General features: G+C 38.5%; 1 protein-coding gene and 1 long non-coding RNA gene across 5 annotated transcripts; one reads left to right on the top strand and one right to left on the bottom strand.

Moving 5' to 3' along the window:
• On the bottom strand, positions 1–3,618 carry LOC148130227 (uncharacterized). The gene is made up of 2 exons (XR_015750118.1): positions 3,480–3,618; positions 1–528 (listed from the first exon to the last, which is right to left on the bottom strand). It is a non-coding gene; the product is annotated as an uncharacterized LOC148130227 (long non-coding RNA).
• Positions 295–27,596, top strand: PLA2G6 (phospholipase A2 group VI). Of its 4 annotated transcripts, none has more exons than XM_026694886.2 (17): positions 295–412; positions 3,194–3,441; positions 4,103–4,318; positions 6,146–6,329; positions 7,442–7,629; positions 12,827–12,923; positions 13,794–13,976; positions 14,844–14,952; positions 15,356–15,493; positions 16,148–16,238; positions 16,526–16,689; positions 18,157–18,307; positions 18,718–18,854; positions 19,935–20,089; positions 21,427–21,594; positions 24,927–25,000; positions 26,248–27,596. In XM_026694886.2, exons 2-17 carry the CDS (start codon positions 3,233–3,235, stop codon positions 26,390–26,392), a joined length of 2,409 nt encoding a protein of 802 aa, XP_026550671.2. In that variant the 5' UTR covers positions 295–412; positions 3,194–3,232; the 3' UTR covers positions 26,393–27,596. The 4 variants fall into 4 exon arrangements, with proteins under 4 accessions (XP_026550671.2, XP_087824448.1, XP_087824446.1 ...); XM_087968320.1 differs by lacking the exon at positions 295–412 and adding an exon at positions 2,906–2,955; XM_087968321.1 differs by lacking the exon at positions 295–412 and adding an exon at positions 3,039–3,059.
• Positions 27,597–27,999: the final 403 nt, after the last annotated feature.

The raw sequence follows: 27,999 nt of genomic DNA on the forward strand, positions 1-27,999 counted from the left end.
GTCTTTCATTCTGAGTCTTTATTTTGCATCTTCCCATTGTGATCCTCTGTATACATTTTCTCCCGTTCTTCTAGTCCTGAATGCGCTTATTATTTGCTGTCGACTCAACAAACACGAACACCGAGTAAGATGGAAGCAGTACTCTACGCCCTAACCTCCCCCCCACCTTTACAAATATGGCGGCTTCGGTTCTACAGTATTAAACTAACATCCGCCCGGCAGAAAGATGGTTGATCTGCCTCCTTCTACGTCGAAGCGTAATGGTCGTTCGCGCGTAATCACGTCGCCCTCTTAAGAAGATCCTGTGAGTCAACAATGAGGCGGCAGTTCGTGATTGGTAGAGGCGCGACCACGTGAGGCAACTGGGACTTTGTTGGCGGAAATAGCTGGGTGAATAATAGCTAAATAGGAGGTGAGTATCTCTGAACCCTGCAGCGCAAAGTAGGAACTTAGTTCAGACGAGTTTTCGCATATTCATGCTTTTCCTTCCAACTTTCCTTTTTAAAATCCTCCAAAGAAGGCCTTTTGCTGTTAAGAAAAAGGAAATTGTGTTAATCTATTGCAGATTATCTAAAGATGCCTCTATAGATTCCGATATACCTCCAATCCGTTATTTGATTCTGAGGTTGGAGAATTATAATACTTCGATATAATCCTTAATTTCCTACAGGGTTGCTTCTTTGTTATGTTACAATCGACAGCCACTCTGGAGATGGGGACTTCCAGTTTAACCACAACAAAAGCTTTTGAAGTGCAAAATTTTTATCTCCTGCAAAATCTTAAAGGAAAAAGAATCATGCCAAGAAAAAGGATGATTTCTACATTAAACTGCATCGATTGCATTATATTGTGGTTAGCTAGAAATTAGGTTATTTGGTTGGCTTGGTGAGGTACATGAATTTAATTGTTTTTTGAATAAACAACGCATTCTTTCAAGGGCTTTTAAGTGACTTCAATCATTTCAACGTTAAGCACAGGTCACTTAATTAGAGGAAAACAAAGGTTAATATTTCCCGTTCCTTTGTTTGAAAGGCAAAAAGGATTGTAAAAATCACCTGACAGAATAATTAAATTTTTACACTGATAATCACACTTTTCAAAATTTAGGAACGTGTGCATTTGCTACATTAAACAAGAGTTAGATAATTTATATCATCTTGAGGAAATTTATAAGAACTTTCTTTTTAAAAAGCAACTGGTTCTGAAAGAGTTTTAGCCTCAATTTGAAAAAAAAAGATTTTGCATAATGGTACAGAGTACCACTAAATTCAATAGTAAGGAAATATAGCTATCCTGATGTGGAAAGTTTTCTGTTTGTTCCATGGTAATCCTTTTAACATGAAGAGCAATTTTCTGAATTACCATAATAAAAGCATGGATATAATTCAAAAACATGGAAATAAAGACAAATGGAAATATTTGTGATGTCAAAAATGCTTTATCATAATGTTCCTTAAATGCTTTCCCTTGTTCCATTGTGATGCAATAATAATCTTCCCCTAGAAAGATGCAAGATTGATTAATAAAGAAACAACAAATGCTACTCTAAAAATTCCAAGTTTAGCTTTCAAGACTTTGCTGTTTTTTAAAATATTGTTGAATTAGATTTCACTTCTCCTTTTCCCATGTATATTTTTATAGAGTGACTGCTATATTTTTTCTTGGTCTTGTGAAAGTAAAACCATAAAAGTAAAGAAGTCTGAATAAAAATTAGGCACATTTGTTTTTGTCATTGATTTGTATACTCAAAGCAAATCTGTAGTATGAATCCTTGACATAGAATCATTAAAAAAGCATACAAGTCCAGCATAGAATATGTTATGTTGTACATTGCAAATAAATATACAGTGCTGAATTTGTTCAAATATACTAGAGATTGGATATGGCTTCCCAATTTTTGCATGCCAAGGAAATGTAATTATATATAAATCAACATTATTTGCCATTTTTTCTTACAAAAATATTTATGAAAATTAATAGAAGAAAGTAGAACATAATTATACAAATAGAAACTACAGCAACCAAATCTATCTAACATTATTTCAGATAGAATATAATCTGTAGAATGTTTTTGGTTCAAAATTTATTTTAAGAAAGGACTCAAATTATGTATCTTAAATAGTAGAATCTACCGCATACTTTCTATCTTTCCTTAATGAAGAACTGTGCCATGCCACAAAATGCACTGATAAAAATCATTGCACTGGAGAGTTAATTTTGTGGAAAGCTGCCCGCATGGAAGTGAGAAAGGAAGACCTTCACCAGTTGAACGGCAGAATGATTCTGTAGTGTATAATGCAAGTAGAACAGACATGTTTTCTACAAACTAAATCCTCCAAAGCTAAAACAGCCCCAAAATCTCAGTACTGATGTTTTCATTGCAACTAACCAGTGCAATAAATCACTTGTAACTGGAAAATATTAAATCTATCCAATGTAGTTTGAATTATGGATTACTTACATTGTATTCAATATTTTCCATTTTAAAATCAAGTTAATGTATTAACCCTGTCTTAATAGGAGTTTGCCTTTGGAACCAAACTCTTAGATCTGTAACACATGCATAGGTATTAAGTAAAGTTTTCTTTTCAAGTAAATTCTATTCACTGTAGACTTGTAATGTGGAAATAGAGTTACAAGCCAAAGTATTGTGTTCATTTAAGAAGACTGGTGATAAAAGACCATTTTTCAGCCTATTGATTTCTGGTCCTCTTGTTTTGGTTATTTAGTTGCTTCAACATTAGATGGATTTCATAGTAGATATTTCTAACCAGAGTCTGCTTGTTTGTTTGCTTATTTATTTTATCTGTTTATTTTTTGTAAATAACTCAAGGTGGTGAACACACACAGTACTCCTTTTTCTCCTATTTTCCCCACAACAACAACCCTGTGAGTTGAGTTGGGCTAAGAGAGAGTGACTGGCCCAAAGTCACTCAGCTAGCTTTCTTGCCTAAGGTAGGATTAGAACTCACAGTTTCCTGGCTTCTAGCCTGGTGACTTAACCACTAAACCAGGCTGGCTCCCCAATCTAATGAACATAAGTAGTGGGCTCCAGACAAGTAAGGTTGATCCATTTCCCATCATTACACACTGCAGTAACTGATGGAGAGAGAATAAAGAAATGGTTATACTAGATCAGAGTTAGTGAATGTCCATGATATTGTAGGAATAAAGATTTTTTCTTTGTTACCAGAGTATTGAAACAAGATTGTTTAGGACATATTTTTGAGGCATGCAGTTCTTTGGACGACTTGTCCATACTCTGAACAACGTCACCAACTTGTTCACAAACCCTTACCGAGTAAAGGAGGTATCTCTGACAGAATATGCTTCTCGGAACATGGTTAAACAAGACGATAGGATAATCCTGTATGAAAACAGTTCAGCTCGATCCTGGGACTGTCTGCTTATTAATCCTCAGAATCAAAGTTCTGCCTTACGGTAAGTAACAGATTTTTATTTTTTTAAAAATATTTTACCTGAGAAGTATGGAAGTTCTCAAGTCCTCTGAACAATTATGTGAATGATGGCTTGGAAGGCATGTAAAGGAACAGAAATATGCTTGCTTCCTGTTTCTGGTTGCTGTAAGTGAGTGAGGGAATTGGCTTCGTCTGCAGCTGACACAGAAACAAAAAGAACTGGATTTGTTCTTACCTGTTTGATAAAAGGTGGTTCTTTGCAAACTTACAAAGAAATTAATATGTGCTTCAGCACGACTAGTTTCTTAGTGAGGTATTACATAAATTTGCAGCCCAATAACTTTGGGATTATGTATATAGAAAACTTTTTTTTCTATCCTTTAGTAGGGCTATATGTTGTGAAAGAATAAAAAAAGAAAACATTTAAACTTCTGTTGCTATTTTCTCTTTATATTTGTGGATGATTGTTCAGCTTCCCTGTATTCTTTATGCTTATAATCATCTCTTTGTAATAAAGTCTATATGAAATAGATTGTGAGGTGCCCCGATTTCTGTTCTCTCAAATTTCAAGATTTGGGGTGATTTTCTTCTTGTTTTGTGGCAGATGCATTGACTTCCAGTTTATTAAAGCCATAGAAAGGTTATAAAAGGTTATAAAAGTTCTAAAACCATTTCCTTTATAGGCTTTTTCAAGTTGACAGTGAACCAAGTGCACGTGAATATTTTGATCTGTACGCGAAGCAGTTGCGTCCCTTTTATGAGAGCTATCGTGATCCTTTGCCTCTGGAAACTGTGCAACAGCTGACGGACTGTTTGCGAAGCCACCCCAGCTGGTCAATAGCACACATAGCTGTAGAGTCTGGACTTTTGGGAAGCTTCCGACACAATCTCATTCTAAGGTATGATGTGGAATGGATCTTTTGTACCACATTGATTGACATGGGCACAACCCCCCACAAGCATCACCTGTGGCGTAATCAAATCTGAGCTGGAGAGATCAGGAGAGATCTTGGTTTATAACAAGGTGATAATGTCAATGAGCACACAAGTACAGGTAGTCCTCAACTTATAACCACAATTGAGCCCAACATTTCTGTTGCTAAGTGAGGCATTAGTGAATTTTGCCCCATTTTATGACCTTTCTTGCCACAATTGTTAAGTGAATCGCTGAAGTTGTTAAGTTAGTAACATGGTTGTTAAGTAAATCTGGCTTCCTCATTGACTTGGCTTGTTAGAAGGTTGCAAAAGGGGATCCCATGAGCCCAGAACATTGCAACCATCATAAATATGAATCAGTTGCTAGTGTCTGAATTTTGATCGTGTAACCATGGAGATGCTGCAGGGGATGTAAGTGTGAAAAACTGTCATAAGTCACTTTTTTCAGGGCCATTGTAATTTTGAACAGTCACTAAATGTACCTGTACGTTTACTGACTACCTGTACTGGGAAAACAAAAGATATTCATATTGGAATCATTGGTAAGGGAACTGAAAATAAAACAGCCAAAATCTGCAAAAAACAAAACAAAACCCTAAAATATAAGTAGTTAGAGTAGCTCCTCTCCAAGAAAAAGCCACAGGGTTTGAATTTTTTTTCCGACTTAAGCAAAGATAGGTCAGCAGAGTCCTCATAGAATTCTATAAAACTATGCTTGGAGAAAGAAATATTTTTCTCCCTCCCTTTTAACCTTAAAACTCAGGCTCATTCATTAAGTTAAATATATGGAGATTCAAGCCTAATCAAAAGTATTATGAATTGACTTAATAATTATAATTAAACTATGGAATTTGCTGCTACGAGTTGTACTGATGGCCACCAATTCAGGTGGTTTTAACAAGGGAGGGGACAGACAAGAATGGGCTTACAGTAGTAGGTTTGATGGCTGTTTACTATCTTCATAACCATGGACAGCGTGGTTCCCTTCAGTGCCAACTGCTAAGAAGCAATGGTGGAAAAGGCTTCCAACCTCCTCCTGCGCATGTCTCTTAACTTCCTGAATGCATATGATTAGACAGCATGTGACAGAGAATGCTGGACTGGATGGACTTGACCTAGTAGGTCCCTTATTTTTCTTTGGCTCAGTCTATTGTATGAACCAGTTGGCTGTGCTTTTTAGTAAAGAGTAGTTTAGCATGAAGTGTGAACCCAGTTGTTTCAGATAGACTTTAAAGATCTTTTTTTTTTCTTTAATGAAATAAGCTAGCCCACAAAACATAGCAAGTTATGTGTTTGAATCCATAACCTAATACTTTATACTGGTTTATTAAAACAGTACCTTATACTATTATCAGAAGACAAATCTGAATTATTACAGAACACAATAGAATTAAGATCTAAAAATTGCTGAGAGAAATTGCAAATTTCCAATTTTTGACCTATTGCAGATTATTCAGAAGCTTACTGCTAAATAACAATGTGTCTTCCACTTACGTGTGGTTCAAGGTATTTCAGCAACAAAGATCTAGACTCTTGTGTTTTAGCTCTTAAATAAAAAGGCTGTAATTTTTAAAGGATTTTTCTATCATATTGAAAATTGTAGTGGAATCAAAATACTTTACAAATATATAACAAGTAATTTTGCAATGTGGCCTGAATCACAATAAATAGAAGAGCAGCAGAATTGAAAAAAATCAGATAATGCCGCAACTTTTGGAAAAAAAAATCTGTTGGGTAGGCCAGCTTGTACATAAGACTGCATACCTAGCATTACTCTATCTTTGTTTTAGCTGCATAAATAGCAACAGTTCTGACAATGAATGCACCCCACTTCACTTAGCCTGCCAAAAAGGTGATTTTGAATGTCTGAAGGAGCTGATGGAGGAGTGCCATGCCCGTGTTGACCTGACAGACAAAAATGGAGAAACTGTCTTTCACTATGCTGTTCGAGGGAGCAACCCAAAGATTATAGAGGTGAGGGTTTAAGGAGTCTCCCACTTGTAATAAAGTCTCTTTGTCTGTTATCTCTTCCTAGGAGTATAGGAGAAGCAGAAGTTTGCATCCATGCATCTATCTATATATGCATTCTCTAGATATGGGCACATATATGCACTCTTTAGAGAAAATGTTTAATGCTTCCCTCACGTATCTAATGTATCCTTCTGTCCATCCATTTCCCTGTCCCCCAAATTCCCGCAATGGTTTTGAGGGCCTCTTTGCAGAAATAATGTGTCAATTTGAACACTGAAGAAAAGTAAGTAGCAACTGTTTGGGTGATGATAAGAATTTGATTATTTGCAGATTATTTTCTGTTTGGATATAACATGAACAATTAGGTCTTTGATATGGTTAAAAAAACCCAGTTCATTTGAAGCTAAAGTGGTTAAAACCAGGTATTAAATATATTTGAACCAAAGTTGTCCATCAATATTTGCAACTACCAAAAAATCTTTCCAAGTCGCAAGGCAGAATAAATGAAAATTATTTTCAAAATTAATTTATTTACAGATGAAGAACTAATAATACTTTTATAATCATATAAGACTTTAAGATACCTTCTACCCTATTTTTGATGGATAATGGAATACACAGTAAAAAATATTTAGCATTAAAGTGGAAATTTGAAAAATGAAGTATTAACATAAACCTTGAAGGAGAAATCAGCCTACCATTTGATAATTACAAATGTTCTTAGAATAGCATTCATCTGTATCATTTTGAATTATTCAGTGAAGGGATTTATAACTTACATATAGATTAATGAGCAAAAATAAAACATGGAAAGGATAATAATGCCCTACATACCTAAGAAGAATATACCACCAGACTGTTTCAAGAACTGTAAACACAGAAGTATATCCTACTGTAAAGAATGCACATTAGTTGATTCCTTTCTCTTCTTAAAAATTGGCAACATCCATATCTAAATAAATTCTCTTTTATATACATATCAAGAGGTTTGAAATGAGTCTGAGAAATGCTAAAGCATTTCATTAGATAAAAATAAAATATTGACTGGGAAATTGGGGAGAACACATATTGAAGGAGGAATTGAAAGTCACAAGTGAACTTGTTTCATTGTTCAGCTCCTGGGCAAGAAAGCAACTGTTGCTTTGGACCATCTGAATGATGAGGGGACGAGTCCATTGCACCTGGCCTGCCAGTTGGGCAAAGAAGATGCAGTCTACTCTCTTCTTAAGGTTCATGCCAAGTGCAATAACTTGGGCGCACTGGGTTATCCCATCCACACTGCTATGAAGCATTCTCAGAAAAGGTAACTTTGCCTAGCTTTGTTGAGACCAGAATATAAGGAATTCTGAAAATAGAAAATCCTATATGTTAACCAACTGTACTGAATGCACTTGTTCCCCTTTATTTTATGGTCAAACCAGGTATATCTGTATTCAAGTAACGTAACTCATCTATGTGATATTCCTTCCAGATCATGCGTGCCTGGATATTTTTTGAGGCTGATCTTTATTAGATTCCCCAATATAGACTATATTGAGAAGAATGATTATTTCAAATATCATTTATACTTATTCATCATCTACCTGGCTGGTCACTCATTGGACAGCCACTTAAATATGAGACACCAGTGTACTGCAACTGCAAAAAAAGCCAATGCAGTCCCAAGTTGCATCAACAGAAGGATAGTATCAAGATCACGTGAAGTCTTAGTACTGACTTATACTGCACTGGTAAGACCACACTTGGAATACTGTGTCCAGTTTTGGTCAGCACGTTACAAAAAAGATGTTGAGACTCTAGAAAGATTGCAGAGAAGCGCTGCAAAGATTATTAGGGGACTGGAGGATAAAACATACAATGAATGGTTGCTGAAGCTGGGTATGTCTAGTCTAACAAAGGGAAGGACTAAGGATGACTTGATAATCTTCCAGTATTTGCTGCCACAAAGAGGAGGGGAGTCAACCTAATCTCCAAAGTTCCTGAGGGCAGACAAGAAGTAACGGATGGAAACTTACAGAAGAGAGTTCCAACTTAGAACTAAGGAGAAATTTCCTGACAGTGAGAACAATTAATCAGTGGAATGGCTTCCCTCCAGAAGTTGTGGATGATCCATCACTGGGTTTTTTTAAAAAAGTGATTGGATAGCCAGTTGTCCAAAATGGTACAGGGCAGCAGCCTCCAATCTTTTGGGCACCAGGGACTGGTTCCATGGAGAGACGTTTCTGCCACTTGCATTCTGCAGATGGGGCTTTGCTTGTTTTCATGGCCCGGTTTCTGGCATACCATGCTGCTGCGGCCCAATGCCAGTCCACGGACTGAGGGTTGGGGACCCCAGGTATAGGACCTCCTGTTTGAGCAGGTTGTTGAATTAGAAGACCTCTAAGGTCTCTTCCAACCCTGTTATACTGTTACCTTCAGTTTCCATCAACTAAGACCTGAGAAAAGAAATGCCATGCTAAAAACAAGGAACAGAGGGCCACTGCACACTTTACTCCGTGGGTCCTGAGGAAAGAAAAATTATTCCTCTTTCCCACTCAATATGAAATGGAAATAAAATGTTTGACTATTTTCCCTCTCCAGCTTCAAGTCCATGTTTTTATTTGCTGCTGAGAGCATTTCTCCAAACCCCTGAGTGATTCATTGAAAGCCTCAAAACCATCCGACCACCTTTTCTGTTGAAATATCTGGTAGGCCAACTGAAATCCCAAAGGCAAGATGCAGGGTGAGATAAGAGTGACAAATGGGGAAATGAACTGTCTACAAAGTCAGCAGAGGGACACCCTCGTCTAGAAAAGAGATTTTCTCTGGTTTCAAAGACATGAAAAATCCAAAGCTCTTCAATCAAACCTAAGTCATGCATGCTTCCAAACATGATTTCAAACTGGGAAAGGTTCTTTATTTATTTGATTGTTGATCGCTTACAAGATAATAGGTATAAGAATAAACATGAATATGAATACAGGAAATAGGTATGAGTAAATGGAGACAATAGGACATGGATGGTAGGCATGATTGTGCACTTACGCACGCCCCTTACAGACCTCTTAGGAGTGGGGTGAGGTCAATAATGGTTAGTTTGAGGTTAAAGGAGTGGGGGTTAGAGGATGTAACAACAGAGTCAGATAGTGCATTCCAGGCATTGACCACTCTGTTGCTGAAGTCGTATTTTCTGCAATCAAGTTTGGAGTGGTTTACATTGAGTTTGGATCTGTTGTGTGCTCTTGTATTGTTGCAGTTGAAGCTGAAGTAGTCATTGACTGGTAGGACATTGTAGCAGATAATTTTGTGTACTACGCTTAGTGGTACACAAAATTCTTGCATGGAAGTTTCCTCGAAATATGCATCTTTCACACACACCAAACTGGCAGTAATTTGCTTGTCTGAATTAAAAGTGGTGCTTTGTAGAATGCTGATCTCATACCCACTTTTGTGCTGAATGTGGCTGCAAGATGGCAGAACACACAAGAGTGCTGGGAGTATCCCTTCACAATTAAGTAAGTGGGGAAATTCCATGATTGCTCTAAAAGACTGCTGTATAACATACCAGCTTGAACAGGGGTGGGGTGGGGGGAGGAGAGAGGCATGCCAAAACCAGAAATCACTTTTAAAGCTGCCGCCTGCACCAGTAACCGTGAGTAAACCAGAGCCCCCAAAACAAGCCCCAAAATGCTAGATTCTGAAGCTATGGAGCCCTAATAATGCTGGCGGAGCTCCTGCTAACTGACCCGGAGCCCACCTCTCCTTCCCCAGAGAAGTGAAGCTCTTTCCATCGAGCCCTATTAACCACACTGGTGGAGCTCTTGAACTGGATCACTTGGAGCCAGCGGAGTGCAAACAACTTACCTTCATTTAAATCCCTCACACAGCTGATAGAAGTATCTTCCACGCCAGACAACGTGTTTCCATTAATATCCCCCACACAGTTTCCCCGGAGCCACATTGGACAGCTGGCAGGGAGAAACGAGGGAGGAGAAAGCCCTGAGGCTCTTAGGAGCTGAAAGTCACCCTGGACGGGTGTATTTGTAAACAGCAATGGATCATGCCCAGTATTTCCTAGCCGAACCACAGATAACAACAATGATCTAATACATATCGATTTTACAGAAGACAATGTTGAAAAAGCACTACGCAATCTAAAACCATCTCTATCTATTGGACCGGATGGAATATGTGCCTACTTCTTAAAAAAGCTATCCACTGCCATAGCCGAACCTCTAAGCATAATCTTTGAAAAATCTTTCAGGACCAGCTCCTTGCCTAACCTATGGTCACAAGCCACGGTCATCCCCATTTTCAAAAAGGGAGACCCCAGCCTATTTGAAAATTACAGACCAATCTCTTTATGCTGCGTCACCTGTAAAGTCATGGAATCAATTATTAACCAATCCATTATCCTCCACTTAGAGACAAACAACCTACTCTCCAATAAACAATTTGGTTTCAGGAAAAAACTATCATGTAATCTGCAACTCTTACACTGCAAAAACATGGACTACACAACTCGATCAGGGCAAAGCAATAGACGCAATCTACATAGACTTCTGTAAAGCCTTTGATTCAGTGGTACACGGCAAACTACTCCTAAAACTAAAATCTTATGGTATCTCTGGACAACTGCATAACTGGATAGAAACATTCCTGTCGAACAGACAACAAATGGTCAAAATTGGGAGTGTCCTGTCAAATTCTGTACCTGTCAATAGTGGTGTTCCCCAAGGCAGTGTTCTAGGACCAACTCTCTTCATACTCTACATAAATGACCTCTGTGATCATATTAAGAGCAACTGCGTTCTTTTCGCTGATGATGTAAAGCTGTTCAATACCACAGACAATACTGCTACCCTTCAAAAAGATCTTGACTATGTATCAGAATGGTCAAACAAATGGCAACTTCAAATCTCAACAAATAAATGCTCTGTCTTACATATTGGCAAAAAAAAAATCAGAAAATAAAATACAAACTGAATAGTCAAGATCTTGTTGATGATCCAAGCTCTGTAAAGGACCTTGGAATACTCATCTCTAATTATCTAAGTGCTAGAGCCCACTGTAACTACATAGCCAAAAAGGCATTAAGAGTTGTTAACGTAATCCTACGTAGCTTATTCTCTGGTAATATCACACTACTAACTAGAGCAGGGGTCTCAAACACAATTTACCTGGGGGCCGCTGGAGGCAGAGTCTGAATGAGGCTGGGCCGCATAATATTATACTTTATATTATACTTTATATTCATATTATACACTAATATTATACTTTCATATCACGGTGGGGGCCATAGGATATCGTCCTGCGGGCCGCAATTGGCCTGCGGGCCGCAAGAATGAGACCTCTGAACTAGAGCATACAAAACATTTGCTAGACCAATACTTGAATACAGCTCATCAATCTGGAACCCACATTACGTATCTGATATTAACACAATTGAGAAAGTCCAGAAATATTTCACAAGAAGAGTTCTCCACTCCTCTACTCGTAGAATAACTTATGCCACCAGACTTGAAATTCTAGACCTAGAAAACCTTGAATTATGCCGTCTTCAGTCCGATCTAAGTATAGTATTCATACATTAGTAATCATACATTGCAATGTCCTACCTGTTAATGAATACTTCAGCTTCAACCATAACAACACAAGAGCACACAATAGATACAAACTCAAGGTTAACCACACCAAACTTGATTGCAGGAAATAAGACTTCAGCAACAGAGTGGTCAATGTCTGGAATACTCTACCTGACTCTGTAGTTTCTTCCCCAAACCCCAAAAACTTTAACCTTAGACTGTCTACTATTGACCTCACCCCTTTCCTAAGAGGTCTGTAGGGGGCGTGCATAAGCGCACCAATGTGCCTACCGTCCCAGTCCCATTGTTTCTTTTATTTTTCTTATATGTACCCATTTCATGTATTCATAACTATGTATATACTTATACTTATTATCTTGTAAGCAATTGACAAATCAAATAAATAAAAATAAAATAAATAAATCTGTTGTCCATAGCCCCATCAGTTGGGTTACAGGAGTATGTGTGTGTTAGTGGGAAGAATTGCCTCCATAGAAAACACACTGAAATATACCTCTGGTCCAAAGGTTTTAATAAAACTCTTGTAAGATGCTCAGTGGACTCCAGCAGATTTGTGGCAGAAGGCGAAGGCTGGCAAAAGCGGGGAAGTTCCACCGTCAAGATAACAGTGCAGCAGACAGTATAAGAAAGGCAGGGAGGACAAGAGGGGACACATGAGTGAACACGAGTGATAATGCAATGAAATCAGAGGATATGATAATTCAAAGGTATTTCAAAGTTGCTTAATTATATTTTGAAATTGGCTTTCTGCAATCCCAATAGGAATCTTAAGGCTTATAACATACATGCTTTATGCGCTTGCCGTTGGACCACTGAAAAATGATTCCATTCTTACTGAAAATGCAAATATTTATAAAGCTGACGAGGGCATCTGTATGGCATCTTTTGTTTATTTCTCCTTCCTTTTTCTTCCAGATGTGCAGAAATCCTACTTGATAAAGAAATCAACCAGATTCAGTTTCTGGACCCACGATATGCTGCTACACCCCTTCATTGGGCCAGAAATGCAGAGGTGAAAATGTACAATATCATTAGGGATGATAAATCATTTATTTTTAATTTTGTTTTTACTACCCGGGAGCCTTATTCTCCTGGGAATAATTCTTTTCCCCAATCCATTGCTAACATTTCATTGTCTATGAACCAAGACAAAAAGGCATATAATTCATTAAAGGTATGTCTTTGGTGCCATAATTCAAAAGGGTAATGTTAGAATTCTGGTTAAAAAAACAAAATTAAAACCCCTAGTTAATTTAGTTATTGAAGGCATAAGAGCAGTGTCTTTGATTCTTGTTGTCAGAAAATGGCACAAATAAAGTTTGGGCCTCTCTCAGAATATTTTAAAAAGCTGCTGTTATGGTCAGCTCTGTTTTTCATTTTTACACACTAAACCCTAGAAAACAAAGTATGAGAGGAAAGGTTATTGGAACCTTCAAGAAGAATTGTATTTTGTAGATTGACTGAAATACATTTTGAGGTGCTTTCTTGTTACGTAATTAAGTCTAGATCAGAGGTTTCCAAACTTGGCAACTTTAAGACTTGTGGACTTCAACTCCCAGAATTCTCCAGCCAATCTAGATAGTAGTTGTCTTGTTCAAATGTTGATATGTGACTGCAGAGGAGCAGCTGCAGCAGCCATAACTTTGGGGACCAGGTACAACTACCATTTGTTTAGTGCAGTCATAACTGAATGGTTGCTGAATGAATGGTCATAACTTGAGGACTATCTGTAAAGGAGAATGGTTTGGTAACTAAAATATAATTGTTTTTAAAGAGCTGCAAATATTTAAATCATGAAAAATAATCATAGAAGAAGCTCTTGGAAGAAGAGAAGGGCACATGCTGCAATTCCTATTTGTGGTTTCTCCCTCTCTGGCTCTAGATGACTCGGATGCTTATTGAGTATGGCTGTGAAGTGAATGCCCTCAGTGCATCAGGGGAATCGGCCCTTCATATCGCTGTGCGGCGTGGGCGTTTTGATTGCACAATGGTGTTGTTGACGCATGGAGCTATGCCAAACACTAAAGAGAAGAATGGCAACACACCGCTTCATCTGGCCATGCAGGTGGGCTTTTCATCGTTTGGATGTTTTTCTAGCAGATGAGAGAGGTGCTTTCTTTCTAAAATGCACAGAGCAGAGGGTGGACACAAGGTACTTCTGCAAGACCTTTGACTCTTTTGCAGCAAACAACCTAAATTTTTCACTAAAGTTTTCTAGCAACAGAACTAACAGTGTGTCCTCCTTGGCTTTAACAAAGGAAGCTTGCTTTGCATGTGTGAAAGAAAAAGTAAACTACATTCTCATAACTTAAAACCTGTCTTTGGTTTCAAGCTTCTTTAAACCTGTCTGTATGTCTTTTATACCAATTTCCAGTCGGTAGAGTTCAGTGTTTTTGTAAAAAAGAAGATAGAGCCAACAAATATAAGCCATGCTCATCTTTGCAGTGAGCATACTTTCCAATTTTATTATATATATCACCCGTCACTTGATCCAATACGTTTTTATATTTATTTATCTCATCACCACCATTCTAATCCAGATAAACCAGCTATTCTACCAAAAGAAGGTTGGAGATCCTGATCTGATAAGCCAATTGGCAGTTTGGATTGTGAAAAATCTATACCTAGGCCTCTCCACTTTATTGGGCTTCTGGAGGTCCATAAAGATCTCGTTATTCAAGAGGGCTTTTGAGGAGGTGGAAGTTTAGCCTACCCTCGAGGAATGGCATTGCCATGTGATGTTGATCAGAATGATGCAGTGTTTTTAACCCAAGGTTTGATATTCTTTAAGCAGCTTTAGTTCTACAGAAAACCTAGTGGCATAGATACACAAAAAAGATGGTAAAATGGGTGGGTATTCCAAAATAGACTAGATGGATGGAGAGAACTAGGACAATAAGTTTCCATTAACAACTTCCTTTCTTCCCAATAGCAAGACCACATAGAAATGATCAAGGCCCTTATTGTGTTTGGAGCAGATGTGGATATCCCCAATGATTTAGGGGAGACACCTGGATTGGTGGCAGCCAGGACAAGCAAAGGTAGGAAGAACTTTTGAATAGAAGCAGGATGGTGGGAGGGTTGATCTTGGTCTACCCAACTAGGTTCTGTTTACACTGTGAACAGAATCCATGTGTACTTAAGCCCTGGATCTTGAGGTTTAGGGTGTAAATCAGTACTTCCCAGTGAAGGTCTGCTATGGAATAGAAATTTAGAATCAGATAAATAACCAACAATGGAGGGGAGCATTAAGAATTAGGCCCTAGAGTTACCTCATTAAAATTTCTCTCCATTGCTCTTGACAAGCATGTTCACTTTCAGATACAAGCTCTTCCCGGGTACAAGAAATAAGTTGGCTCAGAGCTTTCAATAGTGACTGGTTTTTTAAATTTGTTTTAATAATTTTCTGTTTAATGCATGTGATTCCTGCCTCACTTATGCAAGGTGCCAACCGGAAGGTTCTTTTAGATCTGCTGAAAATTATAGGGATTGAACGCTTCCTTCCACCTGGCATATCTACCTCATCAACATCCACTTCCGCCCTCCCAGAAAGATCATCAGCCCCACGGAGTTCTGGCTTAGGTAACCTACTACCTAGCTCTGTGCCTTTCTTCTTTTCACTCTCTTGGACCACTTTCACATCTGAAGATTTCCAACATGGGGTTGCGCTTAGAATAAGAAATCTTATGTTAAAATGAATGCCAGTGTACACATCCATATTGCTATTCTAATCAGTTCTGTTGGTTACAGATTTCCAATACTGTGTGGATGTGCTAGAAAAGCGATCATTGCATTGGAGCAATCAGGACAACCAATCTTGTGACTTTCTACCATGTTCTATTGTAATTTACCCTATTATAATCCCAATGACTTTTCCTTCATATTCTTACAGCTGTAATAATATAATATTTTAAAAGAGACAGATTAATAAGTAGCTCTTAAATTAGGAGATAAGCTTGCTATATTCACTGTAGACAAGGCTCTTATAAGCATTGCATACAGGGAAGTGAGTTAACAAGCATGATTTACTGTTATTATAGTGACTCTGGACAGATATGCCTATCCCATCATTTCCTTCTGAGCAATGCCTTGAGAAATAGAAACCTCAGATTCTATTGAATCTGGATACCACAGTGACTGGAGAAATACATCTTAAACTCTCAGTTTTAACCCGTGCCTGCGCTGTCCTTAAAATGAGAAATTTTATGTTATGTTCGTTGCTCTGTGTTTTTCTAGACTTCCAAGACATCATCCATGTTTCAGCAGCTCTTGGCAACTTGCTGAAGACACCAGATGTGGTGGACTCTGCCCCTGAGAAGAGGAGAAAGTAAGCAAGTAGGGTCGGTGAGAGTCACATAGGCGCTTTAGATGCCCTTGCGTGGGGAAGATGTAGTAAAGATGCATCAAATTCCTGGAAAGGAAGGCTTCTTGCCTACTGTTTCTCTTTTCTGTGGCTCAGTTGTACCCTTAGGAACAATTACTTTGGTACATTAGATGTATTATATAATGCATATAAACATTTAACTATCTCCCTGAGTCATCTGAATGTGAAGAACAAGGCGAGTTACTTCTGGGGCTGACACTTCCCTTGTTTTCTCTGTTCCCCTTCTCTAGCCAGGACCGCCTCCTGAGTCTGGACGGTGGGGGTGTCCGGGGCATTGTACTCATCCAGTTTCTCATCGCTATAGAGAAAGCTGCAGGGCGTCCCGTCAAAGAGCTCTTTGACTGGGTGGCGGGGACTAGTACAGGGGGAATTCTGGCCCTGGCTATTATACATGGTAAGAAGTGGTGTGAATAGCAAGTAATCCCATGTGGAAATGACTCAGTGTGGGGTGGGAATGGTCACTGAATTGGGAAGAAAATGGTGGTGGTGATGGGGTTGCTCTTTAAAACCTGAATTGGGTTCCAGATTTCTTGTCAAACTGCCACAGTATATAGCTCGTTGTGCCCAAATCCTTCACATTGCTGTGTTGGCTTTGCCATTTTTATTTTATTTTTTTGCTACATTTGTAAATCGCTAAGCTCATAAGCTCAGTTCCTTTCTAGTTAATTTTTATTTCTAATCTTTCAGCAATAAACATGCATTCAGTCTAGAAGAGGGCCATAAAAAGCTTTTTATTGATTAGGTGAAAAAGAACTAAGGGTTCCTGATCCAGAAATTGAGATTCAGTTTAATGCTTCCATTGCTGGGGATAGATAGAAGACAACCCTAGTTTATATTGTATCACCCCCATTACTGTAGGTAATGTCTCATTCGGATATATTTTGTATCTGCCTGTCAAACAATTCTTCAATTGTTCTTTACCACTATTCATCAGAAGCTGCCATATTTTATCATGTAACCATTAGTCCTCATGGTCTATATCAGGGGTGTCAAACTCAAAACCTGCAGGCCAGATCTGGCCCACGGGATACTTGGATCTGGCTTGCGGGGCTACCCTGGAAACAATGAAGGACCGGCCTGTGATGCCTTTGCCAGCAAAAATGGGCTTCCAAGCTCCATTGCTGGCTGCAGCGATCTCCTGCAAACCTCTGCCAGCAAAAGGAGAGCCCGTTTTTGCTGGCAGAGCACTCAGACTGCCACAGGCGCCCCTGACATGAGTGACATCAAGCTGGCCACACTCAACCCTGCCCCATGAGGTCAAATACAACCCTGATGTGACCCTCAAAGAAATAGAGTTTGACACCCCTGGTCTATATTTTAAATGACCACGTGTTTTTCTAGTTTTTCAACCAGTCTCTCTTTGAGAACAGATAGCAAGAGATTGAATGAGGGATCTGTTGCATCCAAAGCATGCAATATATGGCTCCTTTACACAGAATGGCTCATCTACATTGCATTCTTGTATCTGACGAAGTCTTATGTATTCTTTCCTGCTATTGAACTTCTGTCACACGTTTGGTGATTTCACTCATTGCACAAAACATGGATTTCCATACTTTCATCAAGATGTTTAGATAATTTCCTGCCTGTTTCTATCAGCTGGATTGGAACCAAAGGTGTTCTCCAGGAAACCGTCAATCAATCCATCAGTTTATTACAGTCTTAGACCAGAGACCAGAACAAATAAAAACGCTCAGTAAATGTACAATTAAAAATTCTAGTATAAAACAATAAACAACAACTAAAACCTATAATAAAATCCAGTCTGCCAATTATACATGGTCTAACTGTACTAAGATTACAATCCATAAACTGTGTGGCCCATTCTCCGGGAAACCAATAATGCTGTTGTTCTTCTCAGGGAAGCCCATGGACTACATGCGCTGTGTGTACTTCCGCATGAAAGATGAGGTCTTTCGAGGGTCACGGCCCTATGAATCGGAGCCTCTTGAGAATTTCCTGAAAAAGGAGTTTGGAGAACATACCAAAATGACAGATATCAAGAGTCCCAAGTAAGCCAAAATAAAAACCGTTAGGGTGGCTTCCTGAACCCTCTATTCTTCATTAATTAACTCTGCTGGTCATTAATATACCTTCCCTTATTCAAAGTGGTTTTGGCATCTCATCAGTACCTAAATAGTAAATTGCCTAGCAAAGTTATAATACCACTTTATGACCCATAGGAGAATGATAACACACACTAAGCTGTCCTGGTCAGGCGAATGATCCATTTTTCTTACTTCTTTCTAGTAAAAGTATTTTTCGTTAAAAAAAACTTTTTTCATCAAGTACCACCTGATCTCCTTTAACTAGCAGTTTGAGTCATTCACTTTCTGTCTGGAGAGCATAAAAGTATTGGTGCTGCGCTGTGGTCTATGCCTTACAATCAAGTGGAAATTTTGTCTTGTTCAACCTTTTACAGAGTCATGTTGACAGCAACATTATGCGACCGACAGCCTGCTGAACTCCATTTGTTCAGGAATTACAATCCGCCAGAAGGGAGAAACAAACCCCGTTTCAGAATGATAGGGTCATTTCAACCAATGACCAAGCCGGAAGGTAAATACAGGTAGTTCTTGACTTAGGTCCACAATTGAGCTCAACATTTCTGTCGTCATGCTTATCAGAAGGTTGCAAAACGTGATGACGTAACCCTGGGACACTGCAATCATCATAAATATGAATCAGTTGTCAAGCATCCGAATTTTGATCACGTGACTATAGCTGCGAAGGTCATAAGTGTGAAAAATAGTCATAAGTCACTTTTTAATGGTGTTGTAACTTTGAACAGTCACTAAATGAACTGTTGTACGTTGAGGACTATCTCTACCTATTCCCACAGACCAGGGATATAAGTTGCAATGGGGGGCGGGAGTGGTGGGAGGACCGTGTAAGGAATACATAACTCCGCCTCATTCATCCCCTTGTGGAGAATTGGATGAAATAAAATAATCATACACTTGTTCTGACCCAAACCTGGTTCCAAGGAAGCAAACATGAGACAGCACAACCTTTTAATGTTTCTTAATGAATCCCGTTCCTTTACGGGTAAAAAGCTGCTTCAAACCAATTAGCTCCGATAAGAAAGAGCCTTGTCAAGGTTTTGCAAGGCTGCCAAGAACACCAGATAAAATTACTAAGCAATAACTCTAACACAAAGAGTCTCCAAACACCAACTCAGATATTCCTAACATCCACCAGGCTCAAATGTAAAACTTCTTTGCCTTCTGCAAAGAACTGCGATTTCTCAGCTGGCTTTTATCACCTCAGGGAGGGGCCACTACCTTGCAACCTTACACCCGAGTCACCCATGCTGCTGCAGCTGCTCTTTCCTTCGAGCAGCCCAGCGCACGTGTGGGCTCCTCGTGGACCTCTTCATCGCTGCTACCAGCCTCCACAATCTCCAAAGGCAGCATTATATTTTTTTCTTCTTCAGAATTAAAGTGTAATCAAAATAATGTAAGGAGATCTTCTTTTGGCTTCCCTACTACCTCCAAATTTTTCCTTGATTTGAATTTTCTTGTGTTTATTTCCATTTCCCTGAAAGGCAGATAGCCCGATAGTCTTGCTTTGTAGTGTATTATAATATTGATACACATTCTTGCTGATAAGTCACTGCTTTTTGTTTGCTCCTTATAGATCAACTGGTATGGCAGGCTGCCCGTTCCAGTGGAGCTGCTCCAACATATTTTCGACCTGTAGGGCGGTTTCTGGATGGAGGGCTGCTAGCCAACAACCCCACTTTGGATGCCATAACCGAGATCAATGAATATAATAAGTCTTTAATCCAGAAAGTATGGCTTTATTCTGCAAGAATAATCATTAAAGACACATTCTAATCTGCACATGCAATTTTCTAAAATGTCTTAAGGTTGAACCATTTTTCCCTCCCCAGAGATAGTATTTTCTCTTTTAAAAACAAACAAACAGATTTTGAAGGAATTCAGAACCTAATGAATGTCCCTGGGTGACTAAAACGTGAAATGTTTCAGTTGGTTTTGTTTAGCTGTGGGGCAAGAAGAGCATAAAGTAGCACTGCTGGAAATTAGGTGTTTTGCTACCAATTTGGCAATGTAATTTGTGGGTGCTCAAATTCATTAATGGGATCTATAAGTATCTGGCAAACAACATAATCAATAAACATTTTCATCAAAGCCCCCCCAGAGCAAGCTGCATCAGCCAATTTCTAACAGAAGGCACATCATATAGCCAGCACTTTAGTTTCACTGCTCTCTTTTTTGTTGTTATTTATCTTTTGTTTTAAACTTCGATTCAAGTAAAGAAAGATGGTAATTAGGCAAAAGGAAAAATTAAGTATGCAAAATTAAAAGCCTGCAGGTCAATTTCTGGCAAAACATTATGGAGAGAGTGACATGTTCTAATTGGAAACATAATCAAGTACCAGCATACCTCTTGTATTTGTGCTCTGATATAATTTTTATATGAAAACAAACAATTCCTAAGCATATATGTTCCTAAGCTTCTTAGGGCTTTTTCCACATTGTAAGAAAAATTATGTGCTTTGATTTGTGATACATGGCATGAAACTTTGGTTGTGGTAGTTTGGAGCAGCTGGAGTTTCAAAAATGTCTGTAAAACTAGCCAGAGCATTTTGCATTAAGCTTTTCAGCTAAACTAATTAAAGCAAACTGACTAAACTAAAGATTGCCAAAAGCAAGAATTTACCAAAAAAATGGGCTGGCAAGGACCATCATATGATACAGGGAAAGAAAAGGTTTCCTGAAAGTTTAGTGGGATTTGCACCATAACTTTTCTTTTCATAATGCCAAGGCAACGCAAGTATCAAACCCTGATTTGTAACTAAATAAGCTTTCAAGCTTTGTGTAAATTTATGTCAGAATAAATGTGTAAGACATCAAGGACTTAAAGAGCTACCAATCAGTTTTGTCAACAAATTTAAAACAACTCGCTTGCTAAATCTCCATACCTCTTTGAAGAATGGAAAAAAGTAAACCAGAATAATATTCCAAAAACCTATTTCATATGGACTGTGAACATGCTTCTTTTGTGCTAAATTCAAGCAACATATATGAAGATGTTGGTAAGACTCCTATCCCCTTCATCCTTGAAAGCATGAAGTCCTTGTTTAATTTTCTTCCCATCTCTCCAGGGGCAAGGTGACAAAGTGAAGAAGTTGGGACTTGTCGTCTCTCTTGGAACTGGCAGAGCACCAAAAGTGCCTGTGAGCTCTGTGGATGTCTTTCGTCCCTCTAACCCTTGGGAACTGGCCAAGACTGTCTATGGGGCTAAAGAACTAGGCAAGCTGGTGGTGGACTGTGTGAGTATGAGATAGAAAGTAGGCATCATGATACCTGATCCAAGGTGAAGATTTCTGCATTTTGCGTATAAAAGGAATGTTTTGGATAGTTTGCAATATAGCAATTCAAAAGCCCAATAAAGGTGAAGAAAATACTTTTCCCAGGGAGATACTAGCAAATGTTGAGGGAAATGAGATGCTTATCTAAGTTTCTTTCATACATATGCTTCAATATTTTTGCCTAATCCACTTTTGCCCATACCTTACTGTTGTTTGAAATTAACATTGCTGCTTTCTGAGCTACTTCTTTGCTTCTGTGATTAGATATACTGAGGAGATTATTTGCAGCCCAGGTTTGAAATGAAGGGTCCTTGGTGCTCTCTGGGCTTGGTTGTTTTCTTGCAGATGTTTCATCACCCAAACTAGGCAACATCATACTAGTGCTAGTAAGGAGTGGGATTTGCTCTCATTTTATATTCTAGTGGCTTGCCCTGTCAATGTTGGTAGGAGTGGTTTTAGAGGTTCTTTCTTTGGCCTATTTATTGTTAGCTTGTTTGACAGTTCCTTGATGAGGGTATTACTTACTTCTTGATTGGTGATCTGGTATTAATCTTGGTGTTAGTCTTCAATCATCTGGGTGTTAGCTGCTGGTGGGAGGTGTTTTAGTCTTTAGCTTGATTTATGTACTGTGTCTTACAGAAGTGACCATTTTTATCAAGAACCAAATACTCTCCTTTATTATGTATAATTTTTCCCCTTTTTCATTTCTTTTTTATCTTATTTAGTAGGGAAATCTTTTTTACTTCAAGACTGCTATAAAATTATTTATTTCTCCAACTTTCTCAAACTCCAGTAATCAGGTAGCCAATCTTTAGTGTCACATTCAATCTACTGTTTAACACCCCCACCTACCCACAATAACAAATTGTGCCTCCTTTGTCATATTGGATTTTCCTGGGCATTTTCAAAATTAAGACTATTTATATTCTATTTGAATCCAATATGCAAATAAGTCCAGGTATAGAACTAGATGGTTAGTAGTTTTCACTTGCAGGAATTGGTAAAAAGTTAAGGGCAAAATGTCACCTTACTTTTATTCTAGCTTCCCCCTACACATATGCATATATGATAGCATATTTTCAAGCAACTTTAATATGACTTTCAGCTACTTGATTCTTTCTTATAAAAGCTATAAAGGACACAAGCAAATCCCAAATGCCAATAATGTACTGTCATCAGTTTAGCCCACTGGTAACACAGAATAACTATTAACAGTTGCTTTGTTACTCAAAAAGAGGTCTTAAAATTTGGTCTCATTCTCAGAAAAACTCTGCATTGTCATGTTCCATGTTTATGTTGTCCTTAAAATTAAATTATCTAATGTGTGCCTGTCCACATTAATAACCTTCTTATTTATTTTTCTTTTTTTTTTTTTTAAAACAAGTTTTATTAAAAGTTTCAACAACAAACAAATCATTACATATTAAATCTTTCCCTGTCTTTCTACAATAATTTCCCCAATATTCTCATAAAACACAAACAAACACAAACAAACATAAAAAAAATCTTTTAGTAAAGTACCTTGGCCCCAGTTACCTCTCTTTGCATGGGCTAAAATAATAGCACATATCACTCTTCACATTTCTATCTTATTTAATCCATCTTAATTAAATCATTAAATTTGTATCTTTTGCCCATTCATTTATCCTCTATCTCTTCTTATAATAAAAAAAATTTCTCCTGAAATCACTAATCAGAGTATGATGCCTTTCTATCCTCCCCTAAGTTAGTAAAATTAACATTCAGCATAACAAATACCCAATTTGGTTCTGCTTGGTACATTCTATCCACCAAAAATGTTTAAATACATTGTATCCTCCTTTCCTTCGATATTTTATTACATTTTAAAAAATCAATCATTATTAAAAACTTCAACATTTTAATTTCTTATTAAATCTTAAACCATTCTAATTTACTATTTCAAATATAAATGTTACAATACCATCTTCTGTACCTTAGCAGAATCTTTCTTACAGAAAATTATATTTCATCCTTTGTCTCTAAAAAAATCCTCTTCTCCCATCCAATTTTAAAGCTTTGAGGCTTTTCTCCGCCTTTCCCCTTTCTTTCTTCCCCACCAAATCTTCCTACCCCCTTCTTCTTCTAACCTCTGCCTTGCTGGGATCCCTTCTCTGTTGTGTTCCCTTTTTCTCTTGTTTGTTATCATTATATTTACTTTGCATCATATTTTTTCTCTTTCTCAAATGTTTTTTTAGATCTTAAGTCCTTCATTTTCCTTGCTCTCTTCCTTCCTTCTTCCTTAGATAAGTTTTGGGATTCAATGAAGATGGCGTCTTCGTCTCTTCCTTGTTGTTCTTCTTCCGTTTCCATCTGTTCCATTGTCTGTTGGTAATTGACCAGCGCCATTTCTAGAAATAGAAAAGCTTTTTCCATGCCATCTTTGCAGGCTGCTTTTGTTTGCTCATATTCATCCCTCAGGTCTTCAAAAAGGAAAGCCATTATAAATAAATCTTTTCTTTTCTTTATTCCTCTTTCTTCTTACACCAACCAAATATTCGAGAGAAAGGCAAAACAATCCCAAAATCCACAATCCTCAATAAATCCAAGCAAGCCAAAATTCCCCTTCCTCTTCCAGGGGTGGTATCAAACAAATAAAAAAAAAGAATCCAAGTCTATATTTTAAAGCCTTATTAAGATTGTATTTCTGTCCTCAAGTCTTCAAGGCATCTCCTCCAACAAGATCCAAATTTATATATTTTCTTTATCCTCTCCCTTCCGGCTTAATTCCGTCGGGAGGGAGAGTACTTTCCCTTCAGCACCTCAAAATAGCCGCTTTTTTTTTCTCTTGTGGAAGAAATCATCAGAAAACCATCTTTTCCAGGAATTAAATTAGATAAATCTCAAAGCCCTGGGTCGACCAAGAAGAACTTTCACTTTCAATAACTTTCTCTTCTTCCTCCTGCGCATACTTGCCCGGCTGTCAACTTCTTTGTGGCGGCCATTGCGGACCGCCGCTGCACCGTCCTGGTAACAGGGGTTCTGCCGGCCAGGGAGGGGGTCTGCAACACCCCCAAACCCTTCCTCCGGATCCCCTTACCTTCAGCTACCCCTGCAGGGCAGCCTTGTTCGCACCCGTCCGGGTCGGAGCCCAAAACGGCTAGCGCGGCAGGGATCGCGCCAGCCGCGAATCCCTACCGCTCGCGAAGCCGACAAACCGGAAAAACCTTATTTATTTTTCTTTTGAGGTTTTCTTAATTTGTACTGGAAATTTGTTCTGTAGAAAAACTGGCATGCCTTGAATAACGTTAAATTCGTTTGTTTTATTTTTGCAGTGCACAGATCCAGATGGACCATGTGTTGACCGTGCAGCTGCCTGGTGTGAGATGATAGATGCCCATTATTTCAGGTATAAGCCATGGCTACTAGAATACTGTGTCAGAGAAATCAGAGCTTGAACTTGTGAATGTGATTTCAGAATATGAACTTATATAGTAAACAAGGATCACCATGCAGGGGCTCTATCAGTCACTTTAGTTGAGAGCAAAGCGGATTTATAGCTGAAGATTATTATGTGTTTTGGCAGATTTTGTTGGCAGAGTTGAGCAAGCTCTAAATCTCAATATGTTGCTGAGTTTCCAGCATCGTTGGTCATGTTTGCGGTGGCTGCTGAGTTTAGCAACATTTCAAGGTCACAAGTTCGCCATCCTGATAAATAGTCATTTTCTAGGTTACTTTCTGCTTTTCAGGTATTTTATATAAGAGGCCCTCACAACATTATAATGGGGTGGGATTCAGCAGAGAAGTAGGGAAATATTAACCAATTACCCAACGTCTGAGCTACAGTCAGAATGTTTTATATGAAGCCAGATTAGTTTTATCTAAGAAGACAGGACTGTGACACAGGATGATGCAAGAACAGGAAACAAAGCTTAGATGAGGCAATGGCTCAGTCCTTTCTGTAGAGAACTTTTGTAGACTCAAAAGTAGGGAAGAGCTCAAAGATTTATATGGAAGATGAAAACCGTAGAGATAGTCCTTGACTTATGTCCTTGACTTTATGTCCAAACAACTGTTTGAAGTTACAACGGTGCTGGAAAATGTGACTTATGATAGGTCCTTATGCTTACAACCACCGCAACGTTCCCATGGTCATGTAATAAACATTCACGTGCTTGGCAACCTCCATGTATTTACAACAGTTGCAGCATCCTGGAGATCACATGATGGCCATTTGTGATCTTCCGACAAGCAAAATTAATGAGGGAAACTGGATTTTCACAATAGTTATGTGATTCACTTAACAACCACAGCAAAAAGTTGTCAAACTGGGTGCAACATACCTAATGGCTGCATCAATGATGCAAAATAAGGCAAAATAAAATTGTAGTCCACACAGTGTGCACTATTTGTGTTGGCTTTTTTCTGTCACCAGGTTCTATCAGCAATATTTAGAAAACATTTGTGGGCTGGGCTTTTGGAAACTAAAAGTGAAGGTCCTAGGATGCTCCTGTTGCACCACAATGCTCCCCTTGCATTTTGTTTTCTCTGTTGTGCTCTCCTCTGTTGAACACTTCTTTGCCCTACATTCATATCTTCAGTTGCAGCCTATGCACAAAACTGCTGTTGTTGTTAACATCTTCATGATGCCCACAGATTCAATCCCTCTTTGGAGACAGACATCATGCTGGATGAAGTGAGCAATACAATCCTGGTAAACATGCTCTGGGAGACTCAGATCTACATTTATCAACACTGGGATAAATTTGAGCAGTTGGTAGAACAACTCCTAAACAAATAGAGCTTTTGTGAGGATTTTTGGTACAAATAATGCCTGCCTTGAGCTGCAGCTTGGATTATCAGTGAGAAGTAGCAGTTTCTGCTGGCCAGTGGCTTGCCCCTTATCTTCGTACCAGAAAAATCAAGTGAATTTGAGGATTGCTTCTATCAAAACATCCATCAGCTGTTCTAGGTCCTGTGACTGCCTCCCTCCCCACCTCAATGTGCTGCTATACCAGTAACCTTAAGGGTTTAAGTCATTTCACTTTGCTTATTGATCAGAGATTATTCCTGCGTGGAATCTACGACTGGTTGTGTGCTGTGAATTAATTACTTATATCTTTGTATCTAAGAGGACTTGTACATGAGGACTTGAACAATTGAAATAGCTCTTTTCTCCTTGTTTACAAGTCATTTCCCGAGTTTCTTCTTATGTGGAAGGAGATTTTTTTTTCCACATGAGAAAACCTACCATTCCCTTTCAACATTATTGGTACTTGGCAAACTCGTTTGCTCATTCTAGACCAGGGGTCTCCAGCCTTGGCAACTTTAAGCCTGGCGGACTTCAACTGAAGTTGAAGTCCACCAGGCTTAAAGTTGCTAAGGTTGGAGACCCCTGTTCTTGACCAAAGCCCTTCCTAAATGCTTGCTTCCTTACTTCAGACTCCTTTTCTCTGAGTCCTCTCACCCCTGAAGTAATCACTTTGCTATGAGTGGCACAAAAGAGTCCTGGAAGAATGGAGGATAGTACTTTCTTTCAGGAGGCAGCCTTGGACAATAGTTCTTCAAATAGTGCCCAAACAAAGACATTTCTGAATAAGGGTGAAAAATGTAGGAATGGGCACACATCAAATAAGGAGACCATTGATTGACCAAGTCAGTAGACGGGCCCATGGTTTTATGTTTGGTTTTTCTGCTTTCTCATACTATCTTCCTTACTTCATTAATTTTTCTACTCATGAATGCTGTCTTTGCTGTTTGGTTTAAACAAAAAATACGAGGTGTACTGATGTTTAACAAAAACATACTATTTTTCTAAGTTTTAACTGACTTAATAGGATGCACTGGAATTGTTGAAAAACTGATAAAGTGAAACTAACAGGAAATACTCCACTCTCCCATTATTTTCATAAGCTATTTCAAATTCCGATGAAAATTATGTTGATGTTAAAAAGTCCCTTTCCCCCCAAAAGTGAGCATTAAATAAAGACCACTATTTTCTGAAATCTGACCTTTCTCTGTCTTGATTCTTTTCATTTAAGATGTCCTAATACAAATTGCAATGTCAGAGGTGCATTTTAGCTTCCTTTTATTGCAAACTGAGAAGCTTATTAAAAAGTAACCTCTTAAAAACTGGAAATTCAAAATGCATAGGATCAACTTTAGCAATTCTTAGTCAATATCTGGAAGTCACCTGACAGAGAAAGGCTGCTCTGTATGGCATAAGTGAAATTTTTAAAAAATATTTTGTCCTGTGAGAATTGCTGTATTTAACTTAAAGAAAGATGTGTGTGTGTGGGGGGGGGGGGTTACCCCCAAATAAGTCCCTGTGAGTGAGTGAATGCATGTGTATCATTTTGCATTCAGTGAGTAAATGATAGAAGGAGGAGGTGATTGGTGGAAGTAAAT

This window comes from Notechis scutatus, chromosome 6, assembly GCF_049901735.1.
Source record: "Notechis scutatus isolate UNSWTSFEM ecotype Mainland chromosome 6, rNotScu1.2, whole genome shotgun sequence".
Classification (NCBI taxonomy): Eukaryota; Metazoa; Chordata; class Lepidosauria; order Squamata; family Elapidae; genus Notechis; species Notechis scutatus.